Below are 14468 nucleotides of genomic sequence, written 5' to 3'. Positions count from 1 at the left end.
CTTTTATAAAATTACCCTCATAAAAGCCTCTGTATTTGTTATTAAAGTAAAATTAAATAAAAGAAAACCATGTTTGATCCTATCAGTTTGTAATGATGCTACTATATAGCTCCGAGTTTGTCTGCTCTAAAGTACACCAAAATAGAATTGCCAGTGTTTTTATAATAATAGTAACATAGTCAATTCAACTTGTATGCAATTCAGATGTACAAACATTTACTCCATATTCATTTGCACGCATCTGGACTATACTGTATTAGCAATATGTAGCCCTAGGTCTGTACAGCAGTTTACATATAGTCATAGAAGTATGTCTGACCTGGAAAGAATATTTACAGCCATAGCCCGACTGTCGAATTCGTACAGTCTCCAGCATGCCTGTGTATCGCAGTTGTCTTAGCACCAGTGTGTCGTTGAATCTCAGAGGAAGCTGAGAGAAGGAGACAGAGGTTAATATAACAAATAAACATTAACTGTACAGAAGTATTATCCAAGGTAATGATTTAAGTGATCATTGTACCCAAAAAGTGATCAAGTGAAGAGTTATCTACCAACAGTTATATGGAAGTGAGAGCTAATATGATATTTTTCTTTTTATAATAATTTACTATTATATGTTTAGTACAACTGTAATATGATGATGTATATAATTATTTTGATACTCATGTACAAAACTATGCAGTACAGGAAAGCGAGCTACAGTGGGGGAAATAAGTATTTGATCCCTTGCTGATTTTGTAAGTTTGCCCACTGACAAAGACATGAGCAGCCCATAATTGAAGGGTAGGTTATTGGTAACAGTGAGAGATAGCACATCACAAATTAAATCCGGAAAATCACATTGTGGAAAGTATATGAATTTATTTGCATTCTGCAGAGGGAAATAAGTATTTGATCCCTCTGGCAAACAAGACCTAATACTTGGTGGCAAAACCCTTGTTGGCAAGCACAGCGGTCAGACGTCTTCTGTAGTTGATGATGAGGTTTGCACACATGTCAGGAGGAATTTTGGTCCACTCCTCTTTGCAGATCATCTCTAAATCATTAAGAGTTCTGGGCTGTCGCTTGGCAACTCGCAGCTTCAGCTCCCTCCATAAGTTTTCAATGGGATTAAGGTCTGGTGACTGGCTAGGCCACTCCATGACCCTAATGTGCTTCTTCCTGAGCCACTCCTTTGTTGCCTTGGCTGTATGTTTTGGGTCATTGTCGTGCTGGAAGACCCAGCCACGACCCATATTTAAGGCCCTGGCGGAGGGAAGGAGGTTGTCACTCAGAATTGTACGGTACATGGCCCCATCCATTCTCCCATTGATGCGGTGAAGTAGTCCTGTGCCCTTAGCAGAGAAACACCCCCAAAACATAACATTTCCACCTCCATGCTTGACAGTGGGGACGGTGTTCTTTGGGTCATAGGCAGCATTTCTCTTCCTCCAAACACGGCGAGTTGAGTTCATGCCAAAGAGCTCAATTTTTGTCTCATCTGACCACAGCACCTTCTCCCAATCACTCTCGGCATCATCCAGGTGTTCACTGGCAAACTTCAGACGGGCCGTCACATGTGCCTTCCGGAGCAGGGGGACCTTGCGGGCACTGCAGGATTGCAATCCGTTATGTCGTAATGTGTTACCAGTGGTTTTCGTGGTGACAGTGGTCCCAGCTGCCTTGAGATCATTGACAAGTTCCCCCCTTGTAGTTGTAGGCTGATTTCTAACCTTCCTCATGATCAAGGATACCCCACGAGGTGAGATTTTGCGTGGAGCCCCAGATCTTTGTCGATTGACAGTCATTTTGTACTTCTTCCATTTTCTTACTATGGCACCAACAGTTGTCTCCTTCTCGCCCAGCGTCTTACTGATGGTTTTGTAGCCCATTCCAGCCTTGTGCAGGTATATGATCTTGTCCCTGACATCCTTAGACAGCTCCTTGCTCTTGGCCATTTTGTAGAGGTTAGAGTCTGACTGATTCACTGAGTCTGTGGACAGGTGTCTTTCATACAGGTGACCATTGCCGACAGCTGTCTGTCATGCAGGTAACGAGTTGATTTGGAGCATCTACCTGGTCTGTAGGGGCCAGATCTCTTACTGGTTGGTGGGGGATCAAATACTTATTTCCCTCTGCAGAATGCAAATAAATTCATATACTTTCCACAATGTGATTTTCCGGATTTAATTTGTGATGTGCTATCTCTCACTGTTACCAATAACCTACCCTTCAATTATGGGCTGCTCATGTCTTTGTCAGTGGGCAAACTTACAAAATCAGCAAGGGATCAAATACTTATTTCCCCCACTGTATGTAAAGAAGTTACTAGAGCTGGGATACAGTATGGTTTATGGTTTAATTTATTTGATATACCGTCTTTCCTCAGGCTATAACAAAGTGGTGTACATTTAAAAATAGCGAACAATGCTAGTTCTGAATAGGATAGTAAAAGGAAAATCAAGAAGGTATTAGGTTGCAGGGTTAGGGGGTATCATAAAGCAGTACTGAAGGGAGAGTCAGAGAAGTTACTACTGTTATCATACAGCATAGTATGAACCATTATGATGTGAAATGATTCCCAGATTTGCTGAGCACATTTATCCACAGTATTCTCCAAAATAAAAGGCAATTTCCCAGTACAATATATTACAATTTTAAGATGGAGCAAAAGATAACAGTTGGTTCAGTGATTCCCAAACCTAGTCCTGGAGGAACCCCAGCCACTCAGGTTTTCAAGATATCCAGAATGAATATTCTTGAGAGAAATTTGCATGTACTGCCTCCATTGAATGCAAATCTCTCTCATGAATATTCATTTTGGATATCGTGAAAACATGACTAGATGTGGTGAATCCAAGACCAGCTTTGAGAACTACTGAGTTAGTTTATACCTGAAAAGGTTATTGCAACAGTATTACAAAGGAAAGTTATTAGTCATCAAATATATTGTGCAGTACAAGTACATAGAATAACAGAATTTACCTTTTCCGCATTGGAACGAATGCATTTGACAAAATAAGGTTCTGCTTGTCCTAAAGTCTCCATCAGCTTGTTAAGAGAGGTCTAGAAAAGAAAGCAGAAGTTATGTCAGTTCAAGCAGAAATATTGGCATGATAGCTCAGCTTGAAAAAAATTAAGGGAAAATTGTTGATGTGAAAGTTCAATGAATGACCACTTCTACAGACATAAGGACTAGGGAGACAGGAAGAGAGCAGCTACCTGGAATCCTGTGCCTCGGTCCGCCAGGGCTTGAGGGTACCACCAGGGGATTGGTGAACCTGGAGAGAAGAGCACTGTGCTCTGTCCCTGTATGTGAGGTCAGCGGCATGCTGGGGATAAGACCTGTGCCCCCCCCCCCGCCCTCAAGAGGACAGCGAGGAGAGCAGCTAACTGGAATGCAGATGCACTGTGTACATATACACTTCATTGTTTTTCTTATTTCTTGGATCCAGAATCTGAAGTCTTAAGATCTGTGACTTTTTATTTTTTATTTATCATGGGGAAAGGAAAGCAAAAGTTAAGCCTGTTTACCATCATCACTTCCTGTTAGAGGACCTATGGACAGTCACATTAAGTCTTCTAAAACTGGGGAGTGATTTGGCTCTGGTTAGCCCTCTACCTTCAACACAACCTCTACCTCAGGGGCTACTTTAATACCCGATTTGAGACTGCCTCCACCTCTTCCTCGTACCCCTCTTTGTGCAGTTTTTAAGGGAGAGGTCTCGGTGAATATGTTTCAACCTGGGACTGGCTCCCTGCCTTTGACTTCTTCCCCAGAGATTTCTGACCGGTTGCCAGTTCCAAATCCTACTGGGTTACCAGTTGATTTGGATTTACAGTTATCTTTTTCCGGAGAAATCTCAAGTGATTTTTCCTTGAAAGATCTTTGGACTTTGCTTGCTAACAAGCTATAACTTTGCTATTCAGAATGAAGGCATTGCTTGTATTAAGGACAGCATGAGTATACATAGACAAATTACTGGAAAATTCATTTAAAGCTAGAAACTTGCATATTATTAATTTTCCTAAAACTCATCTTATCTCTCCTTTGATTTTCTAACAGAATTATTTTCATATATAGCAGCTTGCTAATGTGCATAATATATTAATTTCTAAATTGTATTAGTTAACCCCTTTGGGGGGTGTAATCAGCCTGGGCCTTTTCAAGTTCAGAAAGATCATACTATTACTAATGTAACTGATTTCCTGGAATCATCTCCGGATAATATTTCTACCAGAGCAAGCTTGGTTGTCACCTTTTTTAATGAGGCTGATAACACGATGGTTCTTAAAGCATATTTTTCTAAAAAGGATGTACTTTATTGTGGTTATGATGATTTTTCCAGATGTATCAAGATTAACTCAACAGAGGAGGAAACAGTTCCTACAGTTAAAGCCTCGTGTTTTGGATGTGGGTGCTTCCTTTATTTTTGCATTTCCAATGTAGATGCTTTATTTCTTACCAGGCTACTAACTATATTTTTTTGGAACCTGCTCAATTAGAACCTTTTTTGTTAGATAAACAGGCTCTTGATCACTGATTGTAGTACTAAGTGCTAGATGATGTTGGTAATATCTCAGTATTTATTAGTTATTTGTGCCAGGATTCTTGTGATATGTGATGCTCCTCTGTAACATGGTATATTTTTTATTTTTATATTAATTGGTTGGAAGATTATTATGTATCTTCTTATTTCCTTTCTTTTATGTAAAATTTATAATTAAAAATAAAGTAAAAAAAATACTAGGGACACAGTTCTCCAGATGAGTATGAGAAATTGAAGTAAGTGCGGTGAGGGGACTGTTTTTTTATTTGAGACCATATTTTCATGTTGGGGTTGTTTTTTTTTTTGCGACCACAGTTCTATGCAAGGGAACCATAATTTTTAGATCTGGGACCCCGCTTGCACAGCGAGGAAACTGTTGAAGAAGTTTTGAGCTGAGACCTTGCTTTCACAGCATGGCAGCAATTTTTGTCTACAGAAACTTTTGCAGAAAGGAAGTATTAAAGAAAGTGAACATTAAAGATGTTTTTAACTGAGACCTTGCTTTCTTGTCAGGGAACCATTTTTGATTTGAGACTGTGCCTTTGCAGAAATTTGTGGATCTGTACTATGTGACCTGAAAGCCTGCTTTTCCTGCCAGGGAGCCATTTTTGATCTGAGACCTTTTAATCTGAGACCGTACTTTTGCAGAAAGTTTTAGACCTGCGCTATGTGATCCAAGACCCTACTTTTTCTGCCAGGGATCCATTTTTGATCTGAGACTGTGCTTTTGCAGAAATGGAACCATGGTATGATTCTTGTGAACAATGAATTTTATGCAGTACCATATGTACACCTACTGTATTCCTGTTTGTTCATTTTCATTTACAGCACTTTCTTTATTCTTACTCTGAATCTTATATCCAGATGGGTTTCCAGTTGCAATTCTGCTGTTTTGAGACATGGGGCTCTACTTGGTTCTGCTGTCTTGATTTCTGCTTACTACTACTACTACTACTACTTGACATTTCTAAAGTGCTACTAGGGTTACGCAGCGCTGTACTCACACGATATTGTTATTGACTGGAGAAGACAACTCAAGTGAGGCTGAACATGCAGTGATCTTGAGAAATTAGGTTCTGCTTGGTTCTGTATATGCAGCAGATAAATATGGTTTCTTTTACTCGGTTCTTATCTGTACAGTATTTCCATTCACATTGCCTGCTGTACAATTTGCTGTGCTGTGTATACTGATTTACATTTGTGCTCAAATTGCCTGCTGTACAATTTTTTTGTTGCTGGTTAGTGTTAATAAACTATATTTTAATTTAAGATATCCTACACCTGCTCTTCGTGCATAAAGCGAATGCTACATACCTGTAGAAGGTATTCTCCGAGGACAGCAGGCTGATTGTTCTCACTGATGGGTGACGTCCACGGCAGCCCCTCCAATCGGAAACTTCACTAGCAAAGGCCTTTGCTAGCTCTCGCGCGCCCATGCGCACCGCGCATGCACGGCCGTCTTCCCGCCCGAACCGGCTCGTGTTCGTCAGTCCCATATGTAGCAAGACAAAGACAAGGGAAGACACAACTCCAAAGGGGAGGCGGGCGGGTTTGTGAGAACAATCAGCCTGCTGTCCTCGGAGAATACCTTCTACAGGTATGTAGCATTCGCTTTCTCCGAGGACAAGCAGGCTGCTTGTTCTCACTGATGGGGTATCCCTAGCCCCCAGGCTCACTCAAAACAACAACCATGGTCAATTGGGCCTCGCAACGGCGAGGACATAACTGAGATTGACCTAACAACTTATCCAACTAACAGAGAGTGTAGCCTGGAACAGAATAAAACATGGGCCTAGGGGGGTGGAGTTGGATTCTAAACCCCGAACAGATTCTGAAGCACTGACTGCCCTAACCGACTGTCACGTCGGGTATCCTGCTGCAGGCAGTAATGAGATGTGAATGTGTGGACAGATGACCACGTCGCAGCTTTGCAGATCTCTTCAATAGTGGCTGACTTCAAGTGGGCCACTGATGCAGCCATGGCTCTGACATTGTGAGCCGTGACATGACCCTCAAGAGCCAGCCCAGCCTGGGCGTAAGTGAAGGAAATGTAATCTGCTAGCCAATTGGATATGGTGCGTTTCCCCACAGCCACTCCCCTCCTGTTGGGATCAAAAGAAACAAACAATTGGGCGGACTGTCTGTTGGGCTGTGTCCGCTTCAGATAGAAGGCCAATGCTCTTTTGCAGTCCAATGTGTGCAGCTGACGTTCAGCAGGGCAGGAATGAGGACGGAGAAAAAATGTTGGCAAGACAATTGACTGGTTCAGATGGAACTCCGACACTACCTTCGGCAAGAACTTAGGGTGAGTGCGGAGGACTACTCTATTATGATGAAATCTGGTGTAAGGGGCCTGGGCTACCAGGGCCTGAAGCTCACTGACTCTACGAGCTGAAGTAACTGCCACCAAGAAAATGACCTTCCAGGTCAAGTACTTCAGATGGCAGGAGTTCAGTGGCTCAAAAGGAGGTTTCATCAGCTGGGTGAGAACGACATTGAGATCCCATGACACTGTAGGAGGTTTGACGGGGGGCTTTGACAAAAGCAAACCTCTCATGAAGCGAACAACTAAAGGCTGTCCTGAGATCGGCTTACCTTCCACACGGTAATGGTATGCACTGATTGCGCTAAGGTGAACCCTTACAGAGTTGGTCTTGAGACCAGACTCAGACAAGTGCAGAAGGTAGTCAAGCAGGGTCTGTATAGGACAAGAGCGAGGATCTAAGGCCTTGCTGTCACACCAGATGGCAAACCTCCTCCATAAAAGAAGTAACTCCTCTTAGTGGAATCTTTTCTGGAAGCAAGACACGGGAGACACCTTCCGACAGACCCAAAGAGGCAAAGTCTACGCTCTCAACATCCAGGCCGTGAGAGCCAGAGACTGGCGGTTGGGATGCAGAAGCGCCCCTTCGTCCTGTGTGATGAGGGTCGGAAAACACTCCAATCTCCACGGTTTTTCAGAGGACAACTCCAGAAGAAGAGGGAACCAGATCTGACACAGCCAAAAGGGAGCAATCAGAATCATGGTGCCCCGGTCTTGTTTGAGTTTCAACAAAGTCTTCCCCACCAGAGGTATGGGAGGATAAGCATACAGGAGACCTTCCCCCAAATCCAGGAGGAAGGCATCCGATGCCAGTCGACCGTGGGCCTGAAGTCTGGAACAGAACTGAGGGACCTTGTGGTTGGCTCGAGATGCAAAAAGATCTACCAAGGGGGTGCCCCACACTTGGAAGATCTGGCGCACTACCCTGGAATTGAGCGACCACTCGTGAGGTTGCATAATCCTGCTCAACCTGTCGGCCAGACTGTTGTTTACGCCTGCCAGATATGTGGCTTGGAGCCACATGCCGTAACGGCGAGCCCAGAGCCATATGCTGACGGCTTCCTGACACAGGGGGCGAGATCCGGTGCCCCCCTGCTTGTTGATGTAATACATGGCAACCTGGTTGTCTGTCTGAATTTGGATAATTTGATGGGACAGCCGATCTCTGAAAGCCTTCAGAGCGTTCCAGACCGCTCGTTAACTCCAGGAGATTGATCTGCAGATCGCGTTCCTGGAGGGACCAGCTTCGTTGGGTGTGAAGTCCATCGACATGAGCTCCCCACCCCAGGAGAGACGCATCCGTAGTCAGCACTTTTTGCGGCTGAGGAATTTGGAAAGGGTGTCCCAGAGTCAAATTGGAGCAAATCGTCCACCAGTGCAGGGATTCAAGAAAACTCGTGGACAGGTGGATCACGTCCTCTAGACCCCCAGCAGCTTGAAACCACTGGGAAGCTAGGGTCCATTGAGCAGATCGCATGTGAAGGCGGGCCATGGGAGTCACATGAACTGTGGAGGCCATGTGGCCCAGCAATCTCAACATCTGCCGAGCTGTGATCTGCTGGGACGCTCGCACCCGAGAGACGAGGGACAACAAGTTGTTGGCTCTCATCTCTGGGAGATAGGCACGAGCCGTCCGAGAATCCAGCAGAGCTCCTATGAATTTGAGTCTTTGTACTGGGAGAAGGTGGGACTTTGGATAATTTATCACAAACCCCAAGTAGCTCCAGGAGGCGAATAGTCATCTGCATGGACTGTAGAGCTCCTGCTCGGATGTGTTCTTCACCAGCCAATCGTCGAGATAGGGGAACACGTGCACTCCCAGCCTGCGAAGCGCCCCTGCTACTACAGCCAGGCACTTCGTGAACACTCTGGGCGCAGAGGCGAGCCCAAAGGGTAGCACACAGTACTGGAAGTGACGTGTGCCCAGCTGAAATCGCAGATACTGTCTGTGAGCTGGCAGTATCGGGATGTGCGTGTAGGCGTCCTTCAAGTCCACAGAGCATAGCCAATCGTTTTCCTGAATCATGGGGAGAAGGGTGCCCAGGGAAAGCATCCTGAACTTTTCTTTGACCAGATATTTGTTCAGGGCCCTTAGGTCTAGGATGGGACGCATCCCCCCTGTTTTCTTTTCCACAAGGAAGTACCTGGAATAGAATCCCAGCCCTTCTTGCCCGGATGGCACGGGCTCGACCGCATTGGCGCTGAGAAGGGTGGAGAGTTCCTCTGCAAGTACCTGCTTGTGCTGGAAGCTGTAGGACTGAGCTCCCGGTGGGCAATTTGGAGGCTTTGAGGCCAAATTGAGGGTGTATCCTTGCCGGACTATTTGAAGAACCCAACGGTCGGAGGTTACAAGAGGCAACCTTTGGTGAAAAACTTTCAACCTCCCCCCGACCGGCAGATCGCCCGGCACGGATACGTTGATGTCGGCTATGCTCTGCTGGAGCCAGTCAAAAGCTCGCCCCCTGCTTTTGCTGGGGAGCCGTGGGGCCTTGCTGAGGCGCATGCTGCTGACGAGAGCAAGCGCACTGGGGCTTAGCCTGGGCCGCAGGCTGTCGAGAAGGAGGATTGTACCTACGTTTACCAGAAGAGTAGGGAACAGCCTTCCTTCCCCCATAAAAACGTCTACCTGAGGAGGTAGATGCTGAAGGCTGCCGGCGGGAGAACTTGTCGAAAGCGGTATCCCGCTGGTAGAGTTGCTCTACCACCTGTTTGACTTTCTCTCCAAAAATGTTGTCCGCACGGCAAGGGGAGTCCGCAATCCGCTGCTGGATCCTATTCTCCAGGTTGGAGGCACGCAGCCATGAGAGTCTGCGCATCACCACACCTTGAGCAGCGGCCCTGGACGCAACATCAAAGGTATCATATACCCCTCTGGCCAGGAATTTTCTGCACGCCTTCAGCTGCCTGACCACCTCCTGAAACGGCTTGGCTTGCTCAGGAGGGAGCTTGTCCACCAAGCCCGCCAACTGCCGCACATTGTTCCACATATGGATGCTCGTGTAGAGCTGGTAGGACTGAGTCTTGGCCACGAGCATAGAAGAATGGTAGGCCTTCCTCCCAAAGGAGTCTAAGGTTCTAGAGTCCTTGCCCGGGGGCGCCGAAGCATGCTCCCTAGAACTCTTAGCCTTCTTTAGGGCCAGATCCACCACACCAGAGTCGTGAGGCAACTGAGTGCACATCAGCTCTGGGTCCCCATGGATCCGGTACTGGGACTCGATCTTCTTGGGAATGTGGGGATTAGTTAGAGGCTTGGTCCAGTTCGCCAGCAATGTCTTTTTTAGGACATGATGCATGGGTACTGTGGACGCTTCCTTAGGTGGAGAAGGATAGTCCAAGAGCTCAAACATTACAGCCCTGGGCTCATCCTCCACGACCACCGGGAAGGGGATGGCCGTAGACATCTCCCGGACAAAGGCCGCGAAAGACAGACTCTCGGGAGGAGAAAGCTGCCTTTCAGGGGAGGGAGTGGGATCAGAAGTAAGGCCATCAGACTCCTCGTCAGAGAAATATCTGATGTCCTCCTCCTCCTTCCATGAGGCCTCACCAGCGGTATCAGACACAAGTTCATGAACCTGTGTCTGAAGCTGTGCCCGACTCCCGGCCACGGTGGGGGCGTCGAAAGGTAGACTCCCTTGCCAGCACCGGCGAAGCTCCCTCCGCCGACGTCGTCGGGGAGTCTTCCTGGGAGGCAGCCGCAGCCGGTACCGATGTCGGAGACCTCACCCCAGGCAAGGGGCCAGCCGGCGCCTCACTCGACGGTACCGGGGGCGCAAGCACCCCCGGTACTGGAGGGGAAGGGCGCAACAGCTCTCCCAGGATCTCCGGGAGAACGGCCCGGAGACTCTCGTGCAGAGCGGCTGTGGAGAAAGACATGGAAGCCGATGCAGGCGTCGAGGTCAGAGTCTGTTCCGGGCGTGGAGGCTGTTCCGGGCTGTCCAAGGTGGAGCGCATCGACACCTCTTGAACAGAGGGTGAACGGTCCTCCCGGTGCCGATGCCTACTGGGTACCGACTCCCTCGGCGACCCAGAGCTCTCGGTACCGATGCGGGAAGGAGACCGGTGTCGATGCTTCTTTGACTTCTTCTAACGAAGCATGTCACCGGAGCTTCCCGGTACCGACGAGGAGGACGTAGAATCCAACCGTCGCTTCCTCGGGGCCGAGGCCAAAGAAGGTCGGTCTCGGGGGGGCTGTACCGCAGGAGCCCTCAGGGTAGGAAGAGACCCACCCGAAGGCTCACCGCCACCAGCAGGGGAATGGAGAGCCCTCACCTGCACTCCAGTCGAAGCACCACCGTCCGACGACATCAGCAACAGCGGAGGTCCCGGTACCACCGACGCCGACGCAGCCTTCCGATGTCTCGGTACCGACGATGCAGAGGGTCGAAACCTCGATGCCGTCGATGTAGCCGATGCCGAGGTCGAAGACTTTGATGCTGTAAACGTCGATGCACTCGATGCCTCCGGTGCTGTTGTCGACGAAGAGCCCGAGAACAACACGCTCCACTGGACCAATCTCGCTACCTGAGTCCTCTTCTGTAAAAGAGCACAAAGACTGCAGGCCTGCGGGCGGTGCCCAGCCCCCAGACACTGAAGACATGACGTGTGCCTATCAGTGAGCGAGATTACCCGGGCGCACTGGGTGCACTTCTTGAAGCCGCTGGGAGACTTCGATGACATGGGCGGAAAAATCACGCCGGCGAAATCAAAATTCGCGGTGGTGATGAAGGGCACCAAAAATAAGGGAGAGAGAAAAACCCGTACCGAGGCCACAAAAAAGGCCTACCCCGAAAGCGAAAGGAAACTTACGCCGGGGAAACAAACTGGACACACGGGAAGGGACAAAGACCAAGGTCTTTTTTTTTTTTAGCGAAATCGCAAAGACGCGCAAGGGTCAACTTGAGGGGCGCGAAACGGCGGCAAAACACGACCGTCCCGAGTGCGGACAAAAGAAGACTGACGAACACGAGCCGGTTCGGGCGGGAAGACGGCCGCACATGCGCGGTGCGCTTGGGCGTGCGAGAGCTAGCAAAGGCCTTTGCTAGTGAAGTTTCCGATTGGAGGGGCTGCCGTGGACGTCACCCATCAGTGAGAACAAGCAGCCTGCTTGTCCTCGGAGAACATATGTTTTCTGTGCGTTGTTTAAGGGGTTACCATTGTTCCGTATTATCCAACTTTTTACTTATCGAACAACGGGTTGGAACCATTTACACTGGATAATCGACTGTGCTGTATTTGCAATTATGATTGGCTATATGAGTTCATCTTGAGAAGTTTATTTCTCAAAGATAATTATATATTTGTTCTCTATTAGCATGATGTGCATATAGCTTTTTAGGTTGCTACTGTTTGTTGAATTGCTGAACTTAAAACCAATAACGGTATTGTATCCTATATATTTGTCCCTTTCCTCCAGAGTACAGTGCAGTGATTTGTCAGGGTGGTAGGCCACAAAATAATTTTTTACCCAGAATTACTAAGCATAAGGCATTCTGGAGGCAATTCTATTACTGGGCTCCACAAGTTAGGCACCTAGATGCAGTGCACCGAATCCTAATTCTATAATGACATCTGGGTGCCAAGATTCAGTTATAGAGTTTTAGTGTACTTCAGCATCTATGCGCCTACATTTATGTGTGCCCACTTATGCTATGTCAATAGCACGCATAAATACATACACCTAAATGCGGCACTTTAGTGTGTAACTTCAAGTATTCATTAAGTTATGTGTGAAATGTTAGCCCCACCCTTGTATCTCCTATATAAATGCCCCCTTGTATTTATCCACTAAGGCCATATTCTGAAAATGGCATCTAAAATCTAGACGCATCCAATTAATGCATCTTGCACTATTCTATATAGCACGCTATGATAAACACAGGACTGCCCTACCCCGAGGAGGCCGCCAGAGCTTTCCTAGAGAAAAGACTGGAAAATGCCATAATATGGTCCCTAGAGGAAGCTCCAATGGGACACCAGGGTAATGACCTGAAGGGGCCACTAGAGGGAGCTCCAGCCAAGCCCTGAACAGGGGGACCAGGGAGGACCTGTAGCAGAGGATTCCCCTTTAAGAGAAAAGGCACACAGGAGAGTTCAGAGCCTCTTCTAGAACTAGGAGGAGGGGTCCAGAAAGGGTGTGGTGGGCTATTAGCAGCCCTATATAAAGAACACCTCCAGAGGAGCTATGGGAGAGGAATTGGGGGATGGAACAGATGAAGCCTAAAGGCAGAGATCCCTCAAAAAACCAAGAAGGTACTTACCTGGCTATGGATATGGTAGTAATGGAACTGAGTATTATTTGAAGTTGACTAACAGCCGTGGGGTGAAGGACAGGACTGTAAAGTTAAAGTGAGTGATGAAAGTCCTGCCTAGGGGAGAAGGCTGTTTTAAACTGAGACCCAGGTCTCCCAAATAAGTGGGCTCAGTGGAGAAGAAACAAGTTGAATGATTTGGTGGAAAGAAGTTGTTCCCCACAAGATTAGAACAGGGATGCTAATAGAGTGGATTTGCATCTGCTGATTAATTTACATATCTGGTAAAGCTGGGAAACCAGGATTATATTCCCAAGGAAGATGTCAGGGGGCACATCAGGTGTACCAGAAAGGTGATCTGTTACCCAAGGATACATCAGAGAAGGATTCTAAGAAGGGATGACAAATGAGGCACAGTCATCCTGAGTGAAAGAGGAGCCCTAAACACTGAAACTAGGATTACAGGGTGCCATACAGGAGACTTGTCTCTGAGCCTTTCTCAGAAGCAAAGCGCTAATGAGCCCTGGCTGAGAGCTTGTGATGCTGGACAGGAGCCACAAGAGGTCCCTCAGCACATGAGTACCCCTGGGGGATTACAACACCTAAAGTTAGGTGTGGCGTATAGAGTAGTGCATAGGACTGGAGAACGCCATCTACATTTAGGTGTGGCTCTTTACATCACTGAAAACCTGGTGTAAATACCCACACCCAAACGTGCGCGTTCTCTCGTATTCTGTAACAACACGTGTAAATCTGAGTAAAGCCCTCGAAATGCCCACAGTCCTCCCATGGCTGAATCCCCTTTCAGCTAAGTGTGTTAGAATTTACGTGCACCTCTTAGAATACGCCTAAAAAGAAGAGCACATAAATTCCAATTGTTGCCAATTAGTTATGATATTTGGTTGTTATTGGCCAATCATCACCGATTGGCCTGTTTAATGTGTACTACTTGCCATATCTTATATAGAATTTATAGAACAGTATAAGCATGCACCTAGCACTTACACATACAAGTGTACACACACCACATAAGTGCTAGTATTCTATAAATTTAAGCATGCAAATGGCACTTAAATTAGACACCAAGTTATAGAATGGAGCAGGGGGTCTATGATCTAGTGCAGGTTTTCAACCCAGTCCCTGGGACACACCTAGCCAGTCAGGTTTTCAGGATACCCAAAATGAACATGCATGAGGTTGATTTTCATGCCCTTCCTCCATTGTATGCAAATTTACCTCATGCATATTCAATGTGGATATCCTAAAAACCTGACTGGCTAGGTGTGTCCCAAGGACTGGGTTGAAAAACCCCTGATCTAGTGGGGTAAAAGCTTTCTTGGAACATTCATCATTCTAGCAGTCTGACAG

At 47.0% G+C, this 14468-nt stretch overlaps 1 protein-coding gene across 1 annotated transcript in view; it reads right to left on the bottom strand.

Annotated features, from left to right (window-relative positions):
- Positions 1–14468, bottom strand: part of MYO9A (myosin IXA) — a 980547-nt gene that overhangs the window by 210107 nt on the left and 755972 nt on the right. Inside the window, 2 exon segments of the mRNA XM_030187859.1 lie at positions 320–430; positions 2965–3045. Of these exon segments, the coding sequence (XP_030043719.1) occupies positions 320–430; positions 2965–3045 (192 nt within the window).

Source organism: Microcaecilia unicolor, chromosome 1 (genome assembly GCF_901765095.1).
Source record: "Microcaecilia unicolor chromosome 1, aMicUni1.1, whole genome shotgun sequence".
Lineage (NCBI taxonomy): Eukaryota > Metazoa > Chordata > Amphibia > Gymnophiona > Siphonopidae > Microcaecilia > Microcaecilia unicolor.
This window is presented reverse-complemented; position numbering and strand designations above follow the sequence as displayed.